At 39.0% G+C, this 17,495-nt stretch overlaps 2 protein-coding genes across 2 annotated transcripts; both read left to right on the top strand.

Annotated features, from left to right (window-relative positions):
- Positions 1-1,531: 1,531 nt before the first annotated feature.
- Positions 1,532-3,483, top strand: opn1sw2 (opsin 1 (cone pigments), short-wave-sensitive 2; the record flags this gene model as incomplete). Its single annotated transcript, XM_079578588.1, has 5 exons — positions 1,532-1,910; positions 1,988-2,156; positions 2,279-2,444; positions 2,705-2,944; positions 3,350-3,483. The coding sequence occupies 5 exons, from the start codon at positions 1,532-1,534 to the stop codon at positions 3,449-3,451; spliced, it is 1,056 nt and encodes a 351-aa protein (XP_079434714.1). The 3' UTR covers positions 3,452-3,483.
- Positions 3,484-5,845: 2,362 nt separating this feature from the next.
- LOC306979516 (uncharacterized protein) lies at positions 5,846-16,290 on the top strand (the record flags this gene model as incomplete). Its single annotated transcript, XM_079578474.1, has 12 exons — positions 5,846-6,224; positions 7,161-7,329; positions 9,221-9,386; positions 9,669-9,908; positions 9,980-10,072; positions 10,232-10,287; positions 14,731-14,843; positions 14,993-15,289; positions 15,365-15,533; positions 15,602-15,767; positions 15,876-16,115; positions 16,192-16,290. The coding sequence occupies 12 exons, from the start codon at positions 5,846-5,848 to the stop codon at positions 16,288-16,290; spliced, it is 2,187 nt and encodes a 728-aa protein (XP_079434600.1).
- Between the last annotated feature and the right edge of the window lie 1,205 nt (positions 16,291-17,495).

Below are 17,495 nucleotides of genomic sequence, written 5' to 3'. Positions count from 1 at the left end.
ACGGAAGTATAGTGCAAGGATAAGCCATGATAATAGCCTTAGAAAAGACTTTGTGGACTGATCACATCATGGGACCACGGTTAAATTGGCAGGGATTACTAAAGCAGTAGGTGAACTTCAACAAGGGAAACATTCTGTGTTATCTAAGTATTCTAACTAATAACCTGTGTATCCATATTTCATATACATTCATTCATCTTTATGTTTGTGCATCTGAGTTTCACAATGTTCAGCAGATGGTAAAACAAAACGATATGATGCCCAAAATGTGTAGGCAGAAGCTCGGAGATTATAAACATTAAACGCCTTCCCCATTTGGAATTGACATATTTGGAACTTTACATAAGCCTTTAAGTATGTACATAATTACAAAAGTAACAAAGTACACTGCAAAAAGTAATTAACTAGATCAGTAAAATGTCTCAGTTTAAGCATAATAATCCAAATTTGAGTTGTTTTGACTATGTAGTTGGTCATTTGTCCTAGATTATTTCACTTGTTCTGAGGTGTTTCTGACTCATACATTTTGTCCTTATTTCAAGTAATTTTCTTTGCCAATGGGGTAAGAAAATTGGTCTTATCTAATTGGCAATTTTACTTTCTTATTTAAATTGAGATTTACCTTAGAACTAGTCTGAAGTGTCCTAAAACTAGCAAAGTAAACTTGGTCAGATCAGAAAAAAAGTCTAAATGAGTGAAAACCACTCAAAACAAGATACATTTCCTCAGCTCAAGACATTTAAGACAATGCTTGATATTTACCCTCCTCATTCCTCAACGGGCAATAGGTAAAAATAAGACATTCTTATCTTTTTACTTAAAGTAAGCCCAAATTAGCCCCAACAATGTAATAAAAAAATAAAAATTAAAATGGCAAAGGCTTGTATTATTGATTTGAGTGTCGGCGAGAATCTAATGAAGCCAATATTTTATTAGACGTCTTTAAATACTTATAATACTTATTTACGTATCGTAGTTGAAAAAAAATAATGACGCTGACGCTTTGGTGGTTGATCTGTAATCCTTCCTTCATCCTGATACAGCAAGGGTAGGGATCATCCATCCTGATACCAGCAGAAAGTGGTTTACCTTGCGGAATGCTAAATGAGATTAGCAACAGAAATAGCGTTATGGACTGGGTCTGGGTCTATGCTGGGATTTTGGTCAACAGTACAACTTTAACAAGAGGTTCCACTGTTATTCCACAAACATAACTAACCCGTTCATAGGCCATCTACCTGCTTGTTCCCTGTCCTCTTGCCATATTCAATGCAACAGGCTTACGTAGGCATTTCCTTAGCCAGCATTCTGTCCTCGCAGTTTTTGCTTCCAGCTGTGTTGTAATCGACCTACACAATTGAGACCTATTAGTAAATCAACCTGTAAACTTTATAATGGGATGAAGGATTTAATTAATTAAAGGTTTTTTCCGGAAAGCTCTATATATGTACCTGCACTCCTTTTTCCTGGTCATTTGGCGGGGCAGAAGACAAACTAGCATATGTAATTTTGCCATTTTTGAAAAGCGAAAATGAAGCACAGCCGCGTCACTGAGCTCCCTGAGGACTTCTATATTCCTATCCCATTGGACACAAACAACATCACCTCTCTTAGTCCCTTCCTGATTCCTCAGGACCACTTATCAAGTTCAGGCATCTTTTATGCAATGTCTGTTTACATGCTCTTCATATTTGTCGTGGGATCTTTTATCAATATTCTCACGGTGGCATGCACCATTCAATACAAAAAGCTGCGATCCCATCTCAATTACATCCTGGTCAACCTGGCTATTTCCAACCTTCTTGTGTCATTCGTGGGCTCCTCCACTACAATGGTCACTTTTGGATGTAGATATTTTGTCTTTGGACCTCTAATCTGCAAGATTGAGGGATTTCTGGTCACACTTGGAGGTAGGAATATTACTAATATTACAGATCGAGACAATAGAATTGCTGACATTTAAGACTTCATTTTCATTTGATTCCAGGTATGGTCAGCCTGTGGTCTCTTGCTGTGATCGCCTTTGAAAGATGGCTTGTCATCTGCAAACCGATGGGAAACTTTATCTTCAAACCGGACCACGCAATTGCTTGCTGTGCTTTCACTTGGGTCATTGCATTAGTTGCATCTGCACCTCCACTGTTTGGATGGAGCAGGTGTGCCCTTGAGTATCTTCTTCAGTCATTTTTATCTATATTTAGAAACAGAGAAAGAGAAAAAGAAAAGGCTGAAATCCTTAGACAAATTCTCTTAAGTATACAAATAACTTTTGTTATAGGTACATCCCTGAGGGGCTGCAGTGCTCCTGTGGTCCAGACTGGTACACCAGCAACAACAAGTACAACAACGAATCCTATGTGATGTTTCTCTTCTGCTTCTGCTTCGCCGTTCCCCTCGCCACCATCATTTTCTGCTATGCTCAACTTCTACTAACAATGAAAATGGTAAGACAACCTACATATCAAATTAAATATTGCTTAAATCCCGAACATTTGTGCAACTGGTTCTTGGGATTGATCCAGTCTAATCTATAGTTTGTAGTTGGCCAGTTAGTGTGGCCTAAATACATGTACAAGTTGGTAGCATTTTTTAAGATGGGTAGGCAATCAAGTGTAGACTATGACATAATAAACGTGTCTATAACTTTGTTATCTGATTAGATTTTGTGGGAGCCTTATTGTGACTTTGCACTTCTCTCCTTAAGGCGGCTAAAGCACAAGCCGAGTCTGCCTCAACCCAGAAGGCCGAGCGAGAGGTGACCAGGATGGTGGTGGTCATGGTGATGGGCTTCCTGGTGTGCTGGCTGCCTTATGCGTCATTTGCCCTGTGGGTGGTCAACAACCGTGGAGAGACTTTTGACCTGAGGTTGGCCAGTATCCCGTCTGTGTTTTCAAAGTCCTCTGCCGTATACAACCCAGTCATCTACATCGTCCTCAACAAACAGGTAAAGGATACATTCTGACCAAACTTTGTTTTCTCACATTTTTTTGAGGGAATAACATGGGCAAACTAAAGATAAAGCTCAACAGTCCTGCCTCATTAATAGTGTCCAGAAGTAAAAAATCCCATTAAACAAAAACATATCACACATCAGCTATAGGGTGACTAGATATCAAGTTTAGTAAAAGTACTGTAGTCCAGGTGACTAGTTCAAATGACAGCAACGTGTGAAAACACGTGCAGTGGTCAGGGCTCGAGTAGAATGTCCTGAGTTTGATCCTGGGTTGGTTAAAATGGGGATCAAAATAGAGTTTACAGTGCAATAAAGTTTGATAATTGATGATATGAGGGTCATTATATTTTTGTTTGACCTTTATTTAAGTCATGCTTTGTGTCTTGCTTGTTTCAGTTCCGCTCCTGCATGAAGAAAATGCTGGGTATGGGAGGAGATGATGAAGAATCTTCTACAACATCGTCTGTGACTGAAGTGTCCAAAGTTGGCCCTGCTTGAACATTTTCTGTGTGGACCTCTGACTGTTGTACTTTTGTAAATACTGGATGTATGATTTGTGTTATAAATCAGATAGTGAAACATTTTTTGCACAGCAAAACTGAAAAAAACCCAACAAAAAATAAACTCAGATTAAGGTGGCAAGCATTATCTGCTCCTGGCCTTGTTTCTTGAACGTTCTTGTGCGTTGCATTGGTTTGACCTGCATCATGTGTGTGCATTTACTCAACATGTAGCGAACGTCTCGTTGTCAGTACCTTATTAAACACAAAAAGGCAAAGTGCCAAAAGCTTAAACTTCCAGCTGGAGTTAAGACACACAAAAGGATCATCAAGAGATACATCACATTAGTTTATTGGATTTCGTAGTATTAAAAGTCAGATTAGCGAAGCACAAATCCATTGTGTCCTTCCCTAAGCAAGTAGGATTAACCTGCTTAAAGCTCCTGGAGGTAAAAAACACTGCCCATATGTTAGATGTTAAGATGTTGAACACAAGAACATACATAAATATGAGATAAAATCCAGAACCATCCAGTTGACACTATTATTCACGATAATAACCTGAAGTCTAAAGGGGAGAAAAGAAAGTTTAAACAAATGTGCATTGACTCACACACTTGCCCTAGTATGTGTTAAAGTTAATTGGAACTAAGTTTTCCCACAATATTGATCTTTTCATATACGTTGTTACAATTATTTGGTCTCTCATGTTTCTCACAGACAAGATGAGTAGAGACTAGAGCAGGGGTCACCAACGTGGTGCCCGTGGGCACCCGTGGGCACCCAGGGGCCCTTTGGGGCATGTCCAGTAGCCCTTGGGACTTTTTCTAAAGTGTAAAACACTTCATTTTCTTGAATCTAATTCTTAAAATTACAGTTATATCGGTTCTTGTGACTCGGTATAAGTTTAAAATAAAGCTATTTTAATATAATATGGGGTCAATAACCTATAAGTGAACAGTGTACGTTTAAGTCTTTAGGATTTGTTTTTAACTGGTAGCCCTCGAACAACTTAATGCTCTTAAAGTAGCCCTCAGCTGAAATAAGGTTGGTGACCCCTGGACTAGAGTAACCAAAATATTTACCTTGTGTAAATAATAGAAGTAAAAAAAAAGTAAAAAGAACATTACTTTTAATTTACCAAAGGTTTGCTCATATGCAACAACAGTTAAGTGGATCAGTGGATCTTTAGCACATTTTTTACTCAGGCAGCTTTCTCTCATTTCCATGTCGGACTTGGGTTCTTCAATAATAGAGTAATACAGGCATTCATTTTCAAATGATAAATTAGGTGCAAAATGCCCACAATTATCTATTATAACATTATGCAGCTTGCATTCACAATGTAGTCTTAATAAATGAACCCCTTTGAGTTCTGAGTAACACTGATTTTGTAATCAGACTGATAGAACAAAAGTTAATGTGACAATGTTGATAGAACACGCTTTAGAAATTTCAGGAATATTTATTTAACTTTATTAGGTTCGCATGTATTTTTATATGCCACATGAAATGAATGATCCCTTTGTCTCTTACAGATTCACTCACAGTAGTTACTTACTCACGAAGTAGAAAGTTACAAAATTATGTTACTCAAGCTTGATCGAATGTAAACGAGTACTACCCGCCTCTGTGATAAAATATCATAATGTTGGACCATTATTTGACCTCTTAACCCCTGCCTTCACCAAGCACATGTTCTCCAATTCGACTTTACCCAAATCTAAAAACTTCCTGAAAAAAGCATCAAAATAACAAGACATAAATGAGGATTAAAACGCAGCAAAAAACGCAACAAAACAGGTGACAAAAAGTAATGAAAAGCAACAAAACGGTCACAAAAAAGCAACAGAAAAGTGATGAAAAAGCATCAAAGGAGCAACAAAAACACAACAAAAAGAAGTAATGAAAGAGCAACAAAACAGGCAATAAAAAGCAACAAAAACGCGCAATGAGGCGTCACACTGGTCTATAGGCTGTAAGCTCCAGTCGAGAAAGCTGTTTGGATGTTCATGTAGTGTGTTTATATCCCATTTGTTTAAAACAATAAGTGAAATAATTGACCGTACTCTGTTAGGTAGTCTATCCTCACATAAACACCCGTATTCTCAGTCAAACTAGATAATCCCATAGCTGCTTAATTCTGGTCTACTTGGTATAGGCTATACAGCACAGTTTGCATCCAATCTCTTGTGTGTCCCTGTAAACCAAATCCCTAGCTTTCTGCTCATCCAATTAGGTTAAGTACAAGTAAAATTCCTAAGTTCCTATAAATGTAGGGTTAACTCTTCACCTGGCAAAGCCCCAAAGCCCAAAGACTGAGCAGACCTCTGTATTTTAAATCAGATGTAACTGGCTTCACTTTCCTCGGTCAATGTTTCAGCGCACAAAGATGAGGGCTAGTCAACCCATGGAATTTCACGATGATTTCTGGATTCCCATCCCTCTGGAAACCAACAACGTCTCCGCTATCAGCCCCTTCCTGGTGCCGCAGGATCACCTGGCCAGTCCCGGCCTTTACTATTCCTTGTCTGCCTTCATGTTCTTCTTGATGGTCACAGGCACCGGCATCAACACACTGACAATAGTGTGCACGGCCCATTATAAGAAACTGCGTTCTCATCTCAACTACATCCTGGTCAACTTGGCCATGTCCAACCTGCTGGTGTCCACAATTGGATCCTTCACCTGCTTCTTCTGCTTTGCCTCCAGGTATATGATCCTGGGACCACTGGGCTGCAAAATCGAAGGTTTCTTTGCAACCCTTGGAGGTAAGTTAGAGAATCACACTTCCTTCCTTTTAAGAGGCACTGAATGAGAAACATATTTTTGTATTTTTAAGTTTCTGTTTTTTTCTCTCCCATTATACAAAAAACTCTGCCTTGGAAAGAAACAAATTATCGAATCTTCACAAGAAGGGTGTATTCCACTGATTCAATATTTCTCCATTTTATATGAAAATCTTATATGTTCTACAACATTGATTTAAAATAGCAGTAACATATACATTTTTCCAGTTTTGGACATAATAATACCCTGATTTATTGAGCTATGAACCCTAAAAGTAAGGTGAAATTTTAATTGATTGTTTGAAAATTCAAAGATTAATCATATTGTCAAAAAGCTCCTCCAAATAAAACCTTTATATCTAATATGTCAATTAAAATAACCCATACATTTAAACCTGGCTTTCATTATTCATTATTCAGATTTCATTGTAATTTCCACACAAAAAAGCCCTATTTTCACATGAACATAACATAAATAAATAAAAAAAATAACAATACAACAATATAGCTTCAAGTTGATAAATGTACAGTCATCTTTCCATTTTTGTGCAGGTCCTAATCATTTATCACTAGTCTGAAGCAAGCCGTTAAACTGTTTTGGAACTTAAATCCATAGTTGAAAGCTTCTTTGTTAAAGTATAGTGAGATAAGCTGTACCAAAGACATTTGAGACAAGTCCAAGTCCTAAAGCTTCAACCTCAAATTGAGTCACACAAGTCACTGCCCTTAGAAACTCACAGGTCTGTATCTAGTTGGTCTTACATTCAAGTCAAATGGTGCGTTCAGAGGCAAAGAGAGGAATAGGCAGATATAACCGAATAGTTCTGGCTTGTTCCTCGCTATATTACAATGTAAGCTCTTTAGAATGTTTTGAGGAAACGTGTTACTCTTGACTGAAGCATTTGTGCGTGGTTTCAGGTATGGTGAGTCTCTGGTCTCTGGCTGTCGTTGCCTTTGAGAGATGGCTGGTGATCTGCAAACCAATGGGAAACTTCATATTCAAGTCAAACCACGCCATCGCCTGCTGTGTCGTCACTTGGGTGTTTGCTATGGCAGCAGCAGTCCCTCCTCTTGTGGGATGGAGCAGGTTAGGTTACTATTGTAGTTTTGTGTTTTAGATTGAAAGTTTAATGTAGGGCTATCTTCTAGTCATCAAGTGCAATAGTGTCAGAATTTGAACCACAAGTGCAATACGCTGGTCGGTGTAAAGTTATGTGTCCTTCGGGGTTGCCAATTGGAAAATAAGAAAAAACAAAACAAAAGAAGCAGTCACAGCTGTTGTTTGTTATACAGTATGTTGTTTATATTTATTGACAGGATCCTCATTAGTGCAGCCAAGCTGTTGCTATCGTACCTTGGGATCTGGGCTCCACAAATATTGCTTTGTGGGAAGTTATGAGCCCTGTGAACACTCATACACTTCACACCTGTACGCACAGAGTGACTGTGTTACAAATGATGAATGTGTGTGTATTTCATAGTTTCCTGAAGTGGTAAGAGTTTTAAGAAGTGAGTGAAAAAATGGTTGCACATATGAACTAATGTCCAATTGTTTTCTCCGAAAAACGTCAGAAAGTGGTGACAATATGCGAAAACATGAGCGTGATCTTGTCCAACAGAAAGGACTTTCAGACATAAAAATAATATCACTGGTTTTGAATACAATCACGATCAGATACTGATGAGGAAAAACATTTGTCAATTTTCGTTTTGGAGATTTCTTACAAAAACTGCATTTCTCCCATAGAGTTGTATTGGCCCTGCCCTCCACCTGACATTATGACATCGTCACATTCTAAATCGTGAACGCCACCTATACATTTAAATGTGGTGGGCAAGGGTTAATAACTATAGCAATATCTATTATATTAAAGTAAAATATTAAATACAACTAAGAAGAAGTAAGCCCTACATATTTTCTATAATACTCAAACTATTATTTGGCCGCTTCATCCACGGGACTGCTGTAGGATAATGCATTTTCACCACCAGGTGGCGCTTATACACTCTAGTTTACCAACACAGAGTGATACCGTTCTATTGTGGAAGTGTGTCAAACACCTTTCATGCTATCATCTGCTCGTAACTACTTGGTTACTGTAAATGTTTTTAAATGTACTGCTTTCAATGAAAAGCACCCATTATAATCAATGTTATAAATTGTAAACATATTATCTTGAAATTCTTTCGAAAACCGCCACCTTAGTGTCTTGCAATACCTAAAAAGGGTCCTGACCCCCCCTTTGGTTTGCTGTTTATGTGTTGTTTATGTGCTCACAAATACCAACTCAATAACTGACTTTCAAAGTACCGTAAACTAGCCTGGCTAGCACCTGACTAAAATCACAAGTGCAGTTCGAAATGACTCGAGTGCACACAGCAGTCTGGCTCCCACCAGACTAGATCAAATCAGGACTAAACTGGGTTTAAAAAAGAAGCCTGGCCAGAGTAATGTCCTATGTTTATTCGACAGTGGTCGAATAAACAGAGGAAGGGTCGGGTGTCGGGTCAGGGGCTTGAATCCCACCTCCTGAAAGTGCAATGTTGTTGTGTCCTTGGGCAAGACACTTCACCCTCCTTGCCTCCAGTGTCTACGTACATTGGTGTGTGAATGAGAGTGATAATGTGTGACTGGTTCCTCGCTGTAAAGCGCTTTGGCCTAATGAAGGTAGAAAAGCGCAGTACAATGTGAGATCATTTACCATAAACGGCAAACACTTTCTAGTGATTGGAAGGGAAGTGAGTTTGGCTGGCTAGTCTGGGTTGAATTGATTTAAATGATTTATTAAGTATGTAAACCATATCTAAACCAGAATATACCTAGCATAAATGTATCACTGAAGCATAATGGAAATTATCTCCACCTGAAGAAGTGCCAGTGGGACACGTATCACAGTTTGAGTTATTTACTATGAACATTTTTCATGTTTAATCTAATATTTTTTCATTATAAATTAGATGTTTTGCTTGATTTTCAGGTACATCCCTGAGGGGCTGCAGTGCTCCTGTGGTCCAGACTGGTACACCACCAACAACAAGTACAACAACGAGTCCTACGTGATGTTTCTCTTCTGCTTCTGCTTTGCCTGCCCATTTTTGACCATTTTGTTTTGCTACACTCAGCTGCTGTTCACATTAAAAGCGGTAAGTTTGAGTTCAACTTTTTTTTTTTTCCCTACTCATTAATAGTCAAAACAAACAAAACGACACTATGAAAAGCAGTTTAATGTGACTGTAGTAGATTTTTAGCATAATATAGGCTATTCCATCGGACCTTTAAGTGTCAAAGTTATCAGACAAAAAGCTTTAGCACAAATGCAAAACTAAAGGAAAAAAACACATACATACAATCTTGGATACAGTCCCAGAATCAGATCTATGGCCACTGATGATACTTGGCATGTCAATCACATTTCTTCTCCATAGGCAGCCAGAGCACAAGCTGAGTCCGCCTCCACCCAGAAGGCCGAGCAGGAGGTGACCAGAATGGTGGTGATCATGGTGCTAGGCTTCATTGTGTGCTGGATGCCATATGCCTCCTTTGCCTTTTGGGTGGTCAACAATCGTGGAGAGACCTTCGATTTGAGATTGGCCACAATTCCCTCCTGTTTCTCGAAGGCTTCCACTGTCTACAACCCAATTATCTACATCTTGCTCAACAAACAGGTATACCTTTAACATGCCTGAGTAAACAAATTCATAATCATACTTACTGAATATGTTTATTTCTTGTTTAGTTCCGCTCGTGTATAAAACAGATGCTGGGAATGGGCGACGGTGAGGAAGAGTCTTCAACATCGTCAGTAACAGAAGTCTCTAAAGTGGGACCGGCCTAGATCACACACACACAACTATGCTGTAAATAGCACTGAGTTAAATAGAGGTAAAATGTATTATAATAAGTAGAGCATGCAACTGAGGAAAAACAACAAAAAAATGTTTGAAATAAAATGTTATAATTTCTGAGCACTGTCTTTGGGTCGTTGTAGCAAAGAAAGCCACCAGAGAGCAGTATTAGCCCTCCTCTGAAGCTCACTATCTATCTGTTAGTATCTGTTATTTCATTACTCATTGCAAGCAACAAAAACCTTTCAAATATGACTGATGTACTTTAAATCACATGATAAGATGTTTTCCAAAGCACATGAATATATATACAGCAGCACTTTTAGACCAATGTTGCACACAGAAAGACACTGATTTATCTGTAGCTCTTATGAGGTCCTTGATCATCATTTTGTTTTGATTTTATGTATTTTTTAAAATTATTGTATAGCATTATTTAGCTTATTTAACGTCATTGTCATTTTGCTGCTGGCAGAACATACATACAGAATTTACAATTGAATTATGTTTACATTCCCCCCCTTAAACCTGCAATACAAAAATCAAATACCAGGGCTAGTTCTTTCACAACCTAATAATTTTGAATTAATGATTTGTTTTTGTATTGTTCTTTCCTGAGCTTTACTCGGTGGTAGTAAACTATGTAGCCGCAAGGAAAGGCAAGGCAAGTTTATTTGTAGAGCACAATTCATACACAAGGCAATTCAAAGTGCTTCACAGTTGAAAATTCAAGAAAACAGATAAAAACAATCAATAAAAACATCAACATTAAATTAATCAATTACAGTAAAAGGCAGGAGTACAGATAAAATACTTTCAGTCATATGCATGTGCAAAAAGAACTGTTTTCAGCCTGGATTTGAACATTGTCAGAGTTGAGGCCTGTCTCACAGCCACAGCTGCCCTGGGGTAGACTGTCAGTGGCATGACTGCTAATCTACGGGAACAGCCATCTACCTCTGCCCTGGGGTAGACTGTCAGTGGCATGACTGCTAATCTGCGGGAACAGCCGTCTACCTCAAACCACTCACTAACATACTATGACAGACAAGGCAGATGAAGCATTAAAGCAGAACTAAGTAACTCGTGCCCCTAGAGGCCATAAGCGCCACTGCAGGTATCGTGGCATGTTGCGTTTTTTTTACTCATTAATTGTTTGTGAGAGTAAATACTTCTCTGACAGAAAAGACAAAGGGAGAGAGGGATATTGTACATTGTGCCACAATCCAATTGCACAATGAAGATACTTTTTTTCACTCAGTCTTGGCTGTAAATACTGTTTAAGTGGCACTAGGCCGCAGTTAGCTTTGCCCGTTTGCCTGTTAGCTTCGGGAAATTCTACAGTTACCATGGAGATCCGCCATCTTTGCAGCTGTTAGCATTGACTAACATTAACTAAAAACAGTATATAAAGTGGAGAGAAAAAAACGTAGAACAACTCTGTTAGCTGCCAAGTTACTTACTGCTGGTAAATACATCTAACTCACTGTGGTGTCCTAACAATAACTCCAGTATTTTAACTTTTAAAATCTCCATTAGTTCACAATTGCTGCTAATCCCATAATGCTTAGCGATGTGACTTCACATTCCCGAACCTTTAGTGTGTGTTGGTGGCTCCGACATAGAAGCAGGAAAGTTGCAATTGTGGTTTTCTGGCCAGAGACACCGGGGAGATGAAAGACCCTCAATCATACCCCCAGAGGGACTACAAAACGGATTTATTAAGGTTAACAAGTTACTTAGCACTGCTTTAAGGACATAACGAAACAATTAATTCGAATGGTTGACCTCTGATTATTGCTCGAACCACAAACTCAATCACTCAGAGCAGCTGCAAAAACAGAGAAAGCAGGCAACACTGTTTGATCATTTCGCTACTTACCGTCCACTGATAAGCCATATTCCCCTTTTGTTCCGGTCGTTCAGTTGTCAGGGCTGCTGTGAGGAGAAACGCATGGCCAGTATGAGCATAAACACAAACATTGGCTGCAAAATGTTACAATGATGAAAGATGAACTCACATCAAATGAGTAGACAAATACCAGAGTTCAATTTACACCAAAGTAAGGCAACCGGACCTCCTGCTGGCGGCTTCGCTGGCAGTCGGGGATAAATCTGAGTTCTGCTAGTAGTGAACTTTCAACAAACACAAGTAGCTCAGAACTAGCGGAATTCCAGATTTACCCTCGAGACGTCGGGGATCACACTGGAAGAAACCCACCCTATTCTGTGAGTTCTTTTGTTGTGCAGTCCTGGTACCATGGAGAGTCAATGCAAGTCAGTGAGGTGGAAATGTTCTTGTGAAAAAAAAAAGCACATTTGGGATTAATTAAGGGATTACGCGAGACAGCTTTAAAACAGCCTTGTGTAACCGCAGACATCTCCCCTCACTTGAACCGGTGTCCAAAAGCCCTTAGGGTCTTACGGATGCACACATGCCACCTCTCATTACACTAAGTTTGAGAATACTTGTCCGTATAATCCGGCGGTGATTAGCCTACAGGCTCACACGGACGGACGGAGGATTCACTGGTGAGACGGATGATCACAGTGGACACTCAGTCAAAGGGTAAACATCACAACAACATAGTCTTACTGCAGGATCAATATATATAATAAAATGGCATGATTTGACTCTCCAAAAACATTGGACTCTTCTGCAGAGGGTACATCTTAAATCTAAATAAAAACAGAACCTTAAACAAATGGGTAGAATCTGATGATGATGTCTTAATCTCAGATGGAGGGCAGGCACCAATACAACACTATGGGAGAGAAACCATATTTGAGAAAAAGCTCCGAATGGAAAATGGACAAACATTAAACCTGATAATTATTTGGAAGGGATTGGATTCACAAACCCACCACATTCATTTTGCGCATGAAAGGCCTTTTCATCTGACCAACATCACGCAACTGTTTTTGAATATTGTCACCACTCTTGGACACCATTATGAGAAAATAATTAGGCCTCAGATCATATGTGCTGAGAGAGAAGATGCTGAACATTGTCACAGTTTTTGTTTCATGTGGATAGGTTGAAAATGCATTTCAATAGTTACCATAGTTATTAAGGCTGGGACAAAATATCGGATCGGATTTGGACTTGTGCTGCAATGCCAAGTATCGCTAGTTTTTCCAAGTATCGCAATACTTTCAATACTTGTGTTTGGAGGCATTTTTATCCTGCACTCCTTTGTTTTCCAGCAACAGCTCTTTGTTACATTTTATGTTCATGCACTTTTCAATCTTAACTCTTCAAAAACTGTCACATGGCACTGGGTTTATAAACTTTGGACACATGACTGTTGTCTTTCTACAAATTTTAAGCTTAACATATTACACATCATAATTACTTATTGTATCGTGATACATATCGGATCGTGACAAAAGTGGATCGTCTCAGCCCTAATAGTTATCACCATGGAATTCTGACCTCCAACTTGATTTTTAACTCACGTGAACGTGAATTCAGCAAATTGTCAGTGCTGCAGCTTGAAACCTTTTGGTGCTTTTGATTGTGCAGCATCATCAAACTATCACGTGTAGAAGTTAATGCTGTAGGTCAGGCGGCAGCTAGGGCTTCTTTTCCATTGTTCACTTTCCACTTCTGAAGAAAATAAAGAAAGTGGACCAAAAAGGACGTTTGTGTTACAACTAGGACAGATGGAGGTTTCTAGGAGATTAGGGCTACGGCTTCGGATTCTATCCGGATTGGAAATTGGATTTAGGGATGACACTTACTGCTCCTTTCTTGGAATTGCACATGAAGTAATTAATTCACAACAGCCTATTCTTTAATCACTGATGGTGTAAGTGCTATCCAATTGACCAAGTGACCTAACTATCATTTGCCAAAACCTTCTTTGGTTCAAAGGTAACCACAGTTTTTTTGTGATCTATGGTAAAACATGTACTTTAGTTCTAAATGGGAGATCAACATAAAACAAAGCAAACCCAAAACCTACATAATAACTTAAATAAGACATGCATAATAAGCAAAAGATTCACTTCACAAACTACAATAATGGATGATAAAATCCCAGAAGAGGAAGAGCCCAAATTGGGGTCAAACAACTGAAACGTGTGAAAGTTCTTGTTGGATTTATTTGTTAATCCAGAGTAAAGTCTTATCCTTCTTGAGAAAAGACCTCACCCTGCTTTACCCCGAGTGTTAGGGCAGGAAACAAGCAGGAAAAATCCCCTGCATTTGAGAGAGATTTGAGGTGACACAGTAGAAAGTGATGGTATAGCCCTGAAAACTATTTCTTTCAGGCCTTTTTTTTTCCATTATTTTGCATTAAGTGTGCATGTGTTAAAAAGATAATTAAATATCAATACAATAGCATTTATAGTTGTTCATCGACATAGACTGATTTGCAAAAGACAAATGGCCTAATTGCAAGTGTTCATAATCATAAATTAAAGGACAAAATGTGGGATTTTATATATTATTATTGTTAACCTCAGCCAAGTTTTAATTACAGATCAAAATGTGTTTACACTGGCCAACGAGCTGAGTGAGTTAATCCAATAAAAAGGTTGCAAGAGGCGCACGTATAAAAGCTCAAGTCCGGAGGTGTCATCCGTGCTCCGAGAAGGTTTGACACAAAAATCCAACTTCTGCGGGACCTTCACAAAGAGACAGCAGCATGGCAGAGGAGTGGGGCAAACAAATATTCGCTGCCAGGCGGCGCAGTGACGAAACGACAAGGGAAGCTGCATTTACTTACACCAACAGCAACAACACCAGAGGTATGTGATGCTTATTTACTGAAGGTAAACAACAATTAGCAGCAATTATCTACAATGTAAGAGTATTTATCAAAAAGGATAATCACCAAACTGTATTTAAAACTGCCACGGGTGGAGTCATTCAATTAATTTCAGTTTTTCAATTTCAGATCCATTTGAGGGCCCTAACTACCACATTGCCCCCCGATGGGTGTACAATGTTTCCACAATCTGGATGTGTTTCGTGGTTGTCGCATCCGTCTTCACCAATGGTCTCGTCTTGGTGGCCACAGCAAAGTTCAAGAAACTCCGCCACCCTCTCAACTGGATCTTGGTTAATCTCGCAATTGCCGACCTTGGAGAGACCGTTTTTGCCAGTACCATTAGTGTATGCAATCAGTTTTTTGGCTACTTCATTCTAGGCCATCCCATGTGCGTCTTTGAGGGCTACACTGTGTCTGTCTGTGGTAGGTATTTGACTGCAAAGGGATAATGAGTCTGCTCTTATTTGGTTGAACCACATTTTCCATATGCACCTGTAGGTATTGCTGCCCTGTGGTCTCTGACAATGATCTCCTGGGAGAGGTGGATTGTTGTGTGCAAACCATTCGGAAATGTCAAGTTTGATGCTAAGTGGGCATCAGGTGGAATCATTTTCTCGTGGGTATGGTCTGCCATCTGGTGTGCCCCCCCTATCTTCGGATGGAGCAGGTAGTGGAATATCTACGACATGGACAGACTAAGCTGTGAAAGAGAGGCTAAATTGTGTTTCTGATCAGGTACTGGCCCCATGGACTGAAGACGTCTTGTGGACCTGATGTGTTCAGTGGAAGTGAGGACCCCGGAGTGCAGTCCTACATGATTGTGCTGATGATCACATGCTGCATTATCCCCCTGGCTATCATCATCTTGTGCTACCTTGCTGTCTGGTGGGCCATTCATTCTGTGAGTAAATTCATCAATTTGTATTACAACGCTGTTGTGTTGCTAAATTAACTTCTACACAATTATCTTTAGTCATTGTGTTTAGTAAGTGTTCTCTTGTTATGACAGGTTGCCATGCAGCAAAAGGAGTCTGAGTCCACACAGAAGGCTGAGCGGGATGTGTCCAGAATGGTGGTGGTCATGATCTTTGCATACTGCTTCTGTTGGGGACCTTACACATTCTTTGCCTGCTTTGCTGCTGCTAACCCTGGATATTCCTTCCACCCCCTGGCTGCTGCCATGCCTGCGTACTTTGCCAAGAGCGCCACTATCTACAACCCTGTCATCTATGTCTTCATGAACAGACAGGTAGGGCTTCACAGTGTCTCATATCAGAAGAATTCTTTCTTTGTTAACAATAACAATAACATTATCTTTTTTTCAGTTCCGCTCATGCATCATGCAAATGTTTGGCAAAGAAGCAGATGATGGCTCTGAGGTGTCCACATCAAAAACAGAAGTTTCTTCTGTGGCCCCTGCATAAACCTCCATGCTACATTTTGGAAAACAATTGTTGTCAATTGTGACTTGTACAGTATTTATTTATTTATTGTAAAATGGCAGATTTTTTGTTGCTGTAAATGTAGCTTTCTGGCAAAAAGAAAAACAAACAAAAAATATATGAACATAATTTGCATTGTTACATGCAGTGTTTCTTTTTAGCCGTTGGTATTGCTGCCCAGCACATCATACCTGATCTATTAAGCATGATACAGATGACAATTATAACCAAGCAAGGCAAGGCAAGGCAACTTTATTTATACCGCGCATTTCGTACACAAGGCAACTCAATGCGCCTTGCACAATGCTTTCTCCATATAGATTTGATGACCAGAATTAGTCTGTGTTCAGCATAAACTGATGCATATCCACATGTACAGTTGTGCTCATCCAACATACAGGTGAAATTCAGAAAATTAGAATATCGTTAAAAAAGTGCATTCATTTTGGTTATTCAACCTAAACTGCGAAACTAATATACAATAGAGTGAGATAATGTATAGCCTTTATTTGTTATAATTTGGAAAATGGACTGTAAGCCATAATCATCATATTAGTTAAGTTATAAGTTGAATTACAGAAATAAATGAAGTTTTGAACGATATTATAATTTTCCGAGTTAAACCTGTATAATTTAGAACAATTTATTAATTGATAATAAAACCCATTTGCAAATGATACAATACAACTTTAAAAGGCAGCATCACTGCACACTGCAGGTATGTCCAAAGTACATTTATGTATGATAAAGATAATTGTTTTATCTTCACATTTCATACAACCTTTTCTGTTCCCTCTCTTTCTTACTTATACAGTAAAACTTAAAAATACAAACCCTAATACAATAAGTAACATATATGAAATTGATCAATATTTTCTGTGATAAGGCACCAAAAGTGAAACAAATGCTATATAAAAGACAACAATTCTGCTTCAGTAAAGCTTAGCTGTCATTGCAGTCTGAGTCTGCCAGAGGGATTAACAGCACATCATGGATACACGTCCTCCAACGTAAACCCAAAGCCCCGCACCAGCCAAAGGTCACTGTCCCAGACTGAACCACAAACAAATACCTTTGACCCAATGCAATAATTTATTCTATTTATCCTTTATCTAGGACAGGTTTGTCCCTTGGGACTCAATGTCTTTTGTCAAGATAGACCTGTTTCAAACACAATTACAAACAGG

This window comes from Gobius niger (assembly GCF_951799975.1).
Source record: "Gobius niger genome assembly, chromosome: 20".
NCBI classification, from domain to species: Eukaryota; Metazoa; Chordata; class Actinopteri; order Gobiiformes; family Gobiidae; genus Gobius; species Gobius niger.
This window is presented reverse-complemented; position numbering and strand designations above follow the sequence as displayed.